This window comes from Rana temporaria, chromosome 1 (genome assembly GCF_905171775.1).
Source record: "Rana temporaria chromosome 1, aRanTem1.1, whole genome shotgun sequence".
NCBI classification, from domain to species: Eukaryota; Metazoa; Chordata; class Amphibia; order Anura; family Ranidae; genus Rana; species Rana temporaria.
This window is the reverse complement of record NC_053489.1, coordinates 681216011-681224466: the sequence shown is the minus strand read 5'-3', so window position 1 is coordinate 681224466 and position 8456 is coordinate 681216011. Positions and strand designations below refer to the sequence as shown.

Genomic DNA, 8456 nt, shown 5'->3' with positions numbered 1-8456 from the left:
ACAGCCCCCACCCATGACTGAACTGATAACTATTGGATATATTGTGGTACCTATTTATTGTTATAAGACTTGGCTTTTCTATTTGCTATTGTAATTGATAAAGTTATACATTTGCTTGATAATTGTCTTCTATATGAATCGCCGTATTTCTATATTCAAGTCCTTTTAACTGTACTCCATACATTTCTGTTGTTCTGTTCAAACTCTCATTTAACTTATTCCTGAGTCACATTCATTAATAAGGGGAGCTTTATTGAGCATTTCATATTTATAGGTATATAAATGCTAGTAATACCCTGTAGTATTCATATTTTACACATTTCTAAAGTTTCTCTTAAAAGATGTGTTTTCTTTTTGTAAGAAGTTTTCTTTTTTTTCCTCTCCAGGACACTATGGCCTCCGTTGTTCATAAGGTGGAAGGAGTTCTGGACAGAATGGTCTCCTCCTATTCAAAAGGTCTACAGGAGGTAGACTTACAGGAGTACTTCCTCAAGGTGAAGGAACTTGGAGAAGGAGGCTATGGAAGAGTATTATCGGCAAACCACAGGATAACAGGTCAGTAAATTAATATAACTAACAATTCAATATCATCTACAACCTGCGGTGGAGCATACATACTGCCGGGTTTCCGGACCATAGCTCTCATGGCAGTTTTCCTGTTGGGAAACCCAGCCGTGTGTAGGGGGAAAAAAGCTACCAAGCAGGCATTAGAGATTTCAGTACGGCTTGTAAGGCTGAAATATAGCTTTAAATGAAGCATAATACATTCTCAAATATTTTATTAAGATCGGTTGCTCCAAGATTGAGATATTTCATAAAAAATTACCAGCTATAAATTTCTAATTTTGTAATCTAAGTTTTTTTTTCATTTATTTTTCAGGTCAAAAAATGGCATTGAAGATCATGGATAAAAACAGAATCAGCCAGCGGTCTTTCCTTCAGGAGTTCAGTATTTCATACTTACTTTCTTCTCATCCCAACATCATCGGATGTTATGGCATCGGCTTCACCACCATTGATTACTTCGTCTTCGTCCAAGAACTGGCCCCTGTTGGTGATCTGTGCTCCATGATTTTACCACATGTAAGTACATTAAGTTTTCAGTATACCCATATGTTTAAGTTTTGATAAAGAAATGTTATAACAAATAGTTTGAATTTCCCATCACTTTACCATCGCCGGGACATTTAGCGAAAGAGAATCTCTTTTGGGGGAACACATACAGAAAAAGAATCCAACCCTAGTCTAAAACTAAAAAAAAAAAAAAAAAATACGGCCATACATATACTTTAACTGATTGTGAATTTCTCTTCTACCCTACAGTATTTAACATCTATTTTGTATTTTGATTTCTTGTTTTTCCTAGGTGGGAATTCCAGAAGATGCTGTTAAAAGGTGTGCTGTACAGATCTCCAATGCTCTCGAATTCATGTCCGAGAAAGGACTTGTTCATATGGATTTGAAGCCAGAAAACATTTTGGTGTTCGACAAGGACTGTCACTCCATCAAGATCACAGACTTTGGCCTTGCTAAGGTCAAAGGAACAGTGATAACCTCCAGGTCTGGCAGCAAATTCTACATGGCCCCAGAATTGCGTGACATAACCATCTCAGATGGACTGGTTGTAGATGGCAGCCTGGATGTGTGGTCGTTTGGTTTCATCATCTACTGCCTACTCACAGGGGAGTTTCCATGGACGGTAGCCACCCTTGACGATGAAGCATTTAAACGTTTTGTTGACTGGCAAAACAATTTTCATATATACAATCCTCCTGAAGCATGGATAAAGATTCCCACTGGCATACGAAGGATGTTTATCGATCTTTTGGCTATTGACTATATGAAGAGAAGTAAAGCTACAGAAATCCTGAAATATATGAGTGAAATTTGGAAGGAAGACACCCCAGATGTAGCCACAGGACAAGAAGATGAGGATCCAATGGAAAGCAGTTCTGTACTATCTGAGGAATCCATGGCTTCCCGCTTGAACACCTCTCAGGGTAGTGTTTCCATCACATCCTTGTCTTACCTTTTGACCACAGACTCTTCTGTATCTCAGTCTGAGATGACTCCAGAGCCACAGAAGGACAACATGGAAGAGGCAGTAATCATATTTGATGATGAATTTTCCTTACATGTTGGTGCAGAGGTAGACATTGAAGGAACATGAATTGGTGAGTGATGGAGCATCTAAAGAAACATCACATACATCAAACTTTCTGAGGTACGTGGCTTCCTCAATTCGCTATTCAATGTTTTAGCGTCATGTCACACTAGCAACTCTTCACAAAGTCATTTGTTTTTGTACCACAATATGTGCCAGTGGTCTTGTTCAGTCATGCAGAGTCCCTCAGGGGTCTCCCTTGTCGCCCGTACTATTCAATATATATCTCAGCCCTCTTCTGGAAATCATCAGTAACCAGAACTTACTCTACCATTCCTACGTGGATGACACCCAACTCTACTTTCACATCAGCAACAAAAAGGATCATTATCTCGGACTAGAGAAATGCCTTGTTCTGATAGAAAATTGGAAGACAGAGAGTTACCTTAAAATCAATGGCTCAAAAACAGAACTCCTTCTGTTCCACGCCAACCGAAAGAGACCTGTCGTGACAACATGGACACCCCCGCCCATTTTGGGACAAACCATCACCCCCAGCACCAAAGTCAAAAGTCTCGGAGTCACTTTTGACTCCGAAATGACAATGGATGCACAAATAAGCTCAGTAGTCAGCGGATCTCACCATTTGCTGTGCCTGCTACGTAGATGCATTCCTTTTATCCCAAAAGAAGACATAGCAGTCGTGGTTGGAACGATAATCAACTCCAGACTCGACTATGCAAACGCCCTTTACCTTGGACTCCCAAAGTACCAAATTGATCGTCTACAAGTCGTCCAGAATACGGCGGCACGACTTGTAACAGGAAAAAAACCCTGGGAATCATTCTCCCATTCCTTAGATCTCATTGGCTGCCAGTAAAAGACAGAATAACATTTAAGGCACTTTGTCTGACACATAAGTGTGTTCAAGGAAGTGCGCCCCAATATTTACGTGACAAATTAAAAGGTCACAACCCCAATCGCGTCCTCCTTTCTACCAACTAAAATCTACTCCAGATACCCAAGGCCAGATACAAGTCCAAAGGAGTACGAAGATTTGCAGTCCAAGGACCTAGACTGTGGAACGCTTTACCAACCAGCATCCGAGCGGAAGTGAATCACGAGGCCTTCAGAAGAAAACTCAAAACCCACCTATTCTGAAGGCAACGTGTAGGAGGAAATAGATACCAAGCGCCCCGAGGCGATTCAGTTCGCATGTGTTGCGCTATATAAGTTTTCCACTCACTCACTCACACTCCTATCCTTCCAAACCAAATTCAGCTCTGCTACCTCCTCACTCCCTACTCCTTCTATTGCCCATGATCTTCCTTAGCACATTCAACATTGCTTCATCCTCTTCTTCCTTCTTAACTTCCTCTAACCTTGGCCCACCAAATCGAACCCTCCTTACAGGCCCACCCCCCCCCCCACACTAGATTGTATTTTTTTTGTCCCCCCCAATCCCTTTTTGTTAAAAAATGTACCCAATGTCACATTTTGCAAAAACAAGAGCGTGGTCAGTGGGAATTAGGACCTGAAAACGTTTGGTAAATTTTTTTTTTTACTTTTCACAGGGCTGGGAGAAGGTAGTTACAGATAAGCATTAAATGGTGACATTTCTGTATTGGGTTTTCATCTAATGCCGCGTGCATACGCTCGGAATTTACGACAACAAATTTTCGATGGAAGCTTTTTGTGTAGGTTCCATCGGACATTTGCTGTCGGAATTTCCGACAACAAAAATTTGAGAGCTTGTTCTCAAATTTTCCGACAACCAAATCCGTTCTTGTGAATTCCGATCATGTGTGGACAATTCCGATGCACAAAATTCATAATAGAGATAGCACATTCCTCACGCTGTTACGGACTGAAAAGCATGAGACTGCAAAGTGCGAGTCGTCTCTCACCAAATTTCTACTAACACGACTGGTATTGAACTTCCCTTTTCTAGTGCCATCGTATGTGTTGTATGTGATCGCATTCTTGGCGTTTGGAATTTCCGACAACATTTGTGTGACCGTGTGTATGCAAGACAAGTTTGAGCCAACATCCGTCTGAAAAAAATCCACGGTTTTGTTGTCGGAGTTTCCGATTTTCTGTACGCAGCATAACGAGTAAATGTGGTGGAGTGATTATGTAGATATCTTTAGGTAGATTCAGTAAGAGTTAGGCCGGCTTATCAGTAGATAAGCCGACCTAACTCAGAATCTACGCCGACTTATGTTTAACCTCCCTGGCGGTATGATTCTATCTGGAATTACGTACCAAAAGCGGTACAATTATTTTGCAAGGAAATTTGGCGTTTTATACTGTAGGTCTGTAATTTTTAGGAATAACTCACTTAAATCTGACCAAACAAGAGTCTTGTAGGCATCCCGGGTATGATTTTTTTTTTAAAACAAAATGATAAATTATAATATAATAAACAATTATAAATAATTATAACAAATAATAATATAATTATAATAAAAATTATTCAATAATGTTATCAACTCAAAATCACTGAAATTTGCTCAGTTGCAGAATTGTCGCTGTCATTACTTTTATTTTTTTATGACGAATTTCCCCACAAATCGCTATGGCACAATTCTGCAAGTGATTATAATTTATTATCGCTGTTTTCAAGCTGATCTAAAACCATTTTTGACATAAAGGGACACTTTTGGACAATCTACAGTTTGCAGGGAGAAAGAACAGTTTTTATTATATAAAAGAACATGTAGGACACTGGACAGACCACTAGGGACAAGGGGGGTGTGTATTTTTTACATACAGTACTGTAATCTATAAGATTACAGTATACTGTAGGTAATGTGTTTGTTTACTTTTTTGAATTTGGCGCCGTTCTCCGCTCCCGTGCGTCGTAACGTCGCAGGGAACGGAGATCGGCGGCACACGGGGAGACTGTGAATCGAGCGAGGAGGACCCGCTCGCTCACACAGCGGGGTGGCATCGCTGGATCCAGGGACAAGGTAAGTAACTTGCCTGTGGATTCACCGAGCAGGTAAGCCGCGCCGCTGCACACTCTGCAGTCCACCCCGAGCGTGACTCGGGGATACCGATCCTAACATCGAAAACCCACCCCGAGTCACGCTCGGGTTTACCGCTAAGGGGGTTAAGTGTATGCTCAACCAGAGATACACTTAAACATATCTAAGATAGGACGGCTTGCACCGTCCTATCTTAGATTGCAATATTTCAGATGGCCGCTAGGTGGCACTTCCATTGCGGTCGGCGTAGAATATGTAAATTAGTAGATACGCCGATTCACAAACGTACGCCCGGCCGCCGCAGTACATTTACTCTGTTTCCGTAAGTCATTATCAGGCCTAAAGTTATTCCATCTATTAGATGGAATAGCAATTTTAAAGTATGGCCGCCGTTCCCGCTTCAAGATTCAAAATTTTTACGTCGTTTGCGTAAGTCGTCCGCGAATAGCGATTTACGTAGTTTACGTCCACGTCGAAATCAATAGGCCCGTACGGCGTACTTAGCCGCAATGCACACTGGGAAATGTAGGCGCCCGGCGCATGCGCAGTTAGAAAGAAAGGTGAAAAATGTAAGGTCAAGCACAATTAACATACAACACGCCCCCCTTACACACAATTTAATTAGGCGCCCTTACGCCTGCCCGCTTTAGGCTATGCCGCCGTATATTAGCAGGCAAGTACATTGTGAATCATGTACTTGCCTAGCTAACTTACGGCGGAGTAGCCTAAACACGCTAAGCTACGCCGCCGCAAGTTTAAGCTTATGTACCTGAATCTACCTACTTATTACTACTGAGTCACAAGGATTTTAGTCAGAAAGAAAGCAAGGGCACAGAAGAAGAGTGGAGATGTTCTATGGATACAGGTTCTTTCACTTCATTCCTGTGTGTTGGATGATAAAAGTACTGACCATTGTTCAGGTCTTTATCAGCATCTGGACAAAGTTTATGAGGCTTCCATTATGGTGGACATACAGGGGTTGGACAAAAAAAAAGAAACACCACATGATTTGCATGTGTAAAAGTGATTAAATATTTTGCGTCAAAAGTGATTTAACATTCTTTTGCCTTCCGCTGTGTGGTGATACCTCAAGCTAACGGGTGGGAAGTCTCACTTTCCTTACTCACTGTGTGCGCTCCTAGTAATACGGAGTCATCTCAGAGCTTACTCAATTTTCTGGATTTGACGTTTTACATTACAAAGGTCTTGTACTGTGTCTTTTCTCTATTATTTTTGCTTATTTTTAGATGGAGCTCCCCCTCCAGATAACCCCGAGTTTCAAAGAATGAAAATTGCTATTACCTGCTTATCTGGTGTCTCTGTGACTCTAGTTGCCATGACTAAGCTCTGAGGGGCAGAGTGAAATGCATTGAGGCTGTAGCCTGGTGGGAGCCCAGGCTTGGGTTGTCTCTCTCATAACCATCAAAGGAAACCATGGATGTGAAGAACCAGGGATTCTGATCACCTCCCCAGAGTGGAGTAAAAAATTCAAAATCAAGTTGTAGTTGTTGTTTTTTTTTATATTTTGTGTTTTTTTCCCCTTTGCTACTTTCATCAATCATCGTGGGTGGAAGGAAAGAAAATTTCTCGAACAGTTAGTGTTGTTGGGTGAATCCCTCACACAGGAGCCAGTGGCAGCTGTTGCTCAATATTTTGGGGGGCAGCAAACAAACTTCCCCCGCTCACTCACACAGCTGCCACAACCCCCTACGGGAGACAGATGGGAAGGAGGCTTTACTTTAGGAGATGACAGGGAGGGAGGATGAGCGGTAGGACTGCTGCTTCTCCTTCCAGCCGAGGGATGAGCTGGGCTTCTCCTCCTGAACGAACAGACGTTGCTTCTTCTGGCTGAACAGGAAGTGGGTCCAGACACTCAATTGGCAAGGAGGCCTAAAACGATCACGATGATACCTCACATGTGTGATTTAAACACGATTTACATATGCGGGCGCGGCTTCCGTATGTGTTTTCTTTCCTGCGCGAGCTCGCAGGGACAGGGGCGCTTTAAAAAAACTTTTGTTTTTTCTTATTTATTTTTATATTTTTAAATTGTGTTTTTTTTATTAAAAAATTCTGAATACTGTATTTTTTTTTAATCCGGCGCTATTGGCGGCCGAGTAAACCGGAAAGTGACTTTGTGACGCCACTTCTGTGTTTACAGAGAGAAGACGGGAACCAAGCTGTTTATGGCTTTTTGAGAGTCTGTCTCTAGGCACCGGAAGTGGTGCATTGGGGATCGGGTCTCCCAGTGGGATGGGAGGCCCGGTAAGAGCGGCAGGAGGGAGGATGTCCCCTCCCATTCCTCCGGGATAACAACCGAGCGGCTTTTAACCACATTGGTTGTTATCCTTGGAAAGCTGATCACTGGCTCTAAAAAATGGCACAGCTGCAGGCATCATCCCGGTATAACCCCTAAAGCCGAGGACGAATATATGCATATGCTCGGCGGGAAGAATTTTTTCTTTTATGGCAACATTTGCACAGGTTACTAATTTATCATACCCTATGATTAAGTGGCGTGCACAGCCACGATACGCGTGAGGGAAGTGAGCTGTTGGTGACGTTGTCTCCGCTCTCGGCCCGGAGTGGAGATACTACTGTGTTTGATGTCTGATGTTTAAGATCCTTAACTGAAATGTGAGTGTTTACTATGTCTATATTAAAATTATGCTGACGTGTTTACACTATTGTGAGCATTATTCCTTCCATATGTGCCTTATGGGGAGTCATTGATTCAAATGAAGAGGGACTTGTACACTGGCTAAGCGCTGCCTTTGTGGAGAGAAGTTGATCTGCAACGCTGCTGCATTTGGAGGGAAAGAGGAGCTGCCATTGGAAATTCACATAAGGCTTATTTTATGCCTCTTAGAGGTAAGAGGCTGGTGAGACTGGGCACGTGGGGAATGAAGCACTTTCTGAGCTAGTTCTGAGCACTGCACATTTGGAAAACGTTGTGGATAGAGTTGAGCGGACACCTGGATGTTCGGGTTCGGGTCCGAACCCGAACTTAAAAAAAAAACGTTCGGGTTCGGGAACCCGAACCCAAACTCCGAACTCCATTGTAGTCAATGGGACACGGACTTTTAGAAAAAAAATGCGCGGAGGTCCCCGCAAATTCAATAACCATACCCTTTAGATCTGGTATGGATATTAAGGGGAACCCCGCCGTCAATTTAAAAAAAATGACGTGCGGTTCCCCCTAAATATCCATAACCAGACCCGTTATCCGAGCACGTTGACCTGGCCGGCCGCAGAAAAGAGGGGGGACAGAGTGCGGGCCCCCCCTCTCTTGAACCGCACCAGGCCACATGCCCTCAACATGGGGAGGATGTCCCCATGTTGATGGGGACAAGGGTCTCATC

General features: G+C 42.8%; 1 protein-coding gene across 1 annotated transcript; it reads left to right on the top strand.

The window, feature by feature from the left end:
- Positions 1–391: 391 nt before the first annotated feature.
- On the top strand, positions 392–2170 carry LOC120945642 (serine/threonine-protein kinase SBK1-like). The gene is made up of 3 exons (XM_040359966.1): positions 392–555; positions 881–1083; positions 1367–2170. The coding sequence occupies exons 1-3, from the start codon at positions 393–395 to the stop codon at positions 2168–2170; spliced, it is 1170 nt and encodes a 389-aa protein (XP_040215900.1). The 5' UTR covers position 392.
- The last annotated feature ends 6286 nt before the right edge of the window (positions 2171–8456 follow it).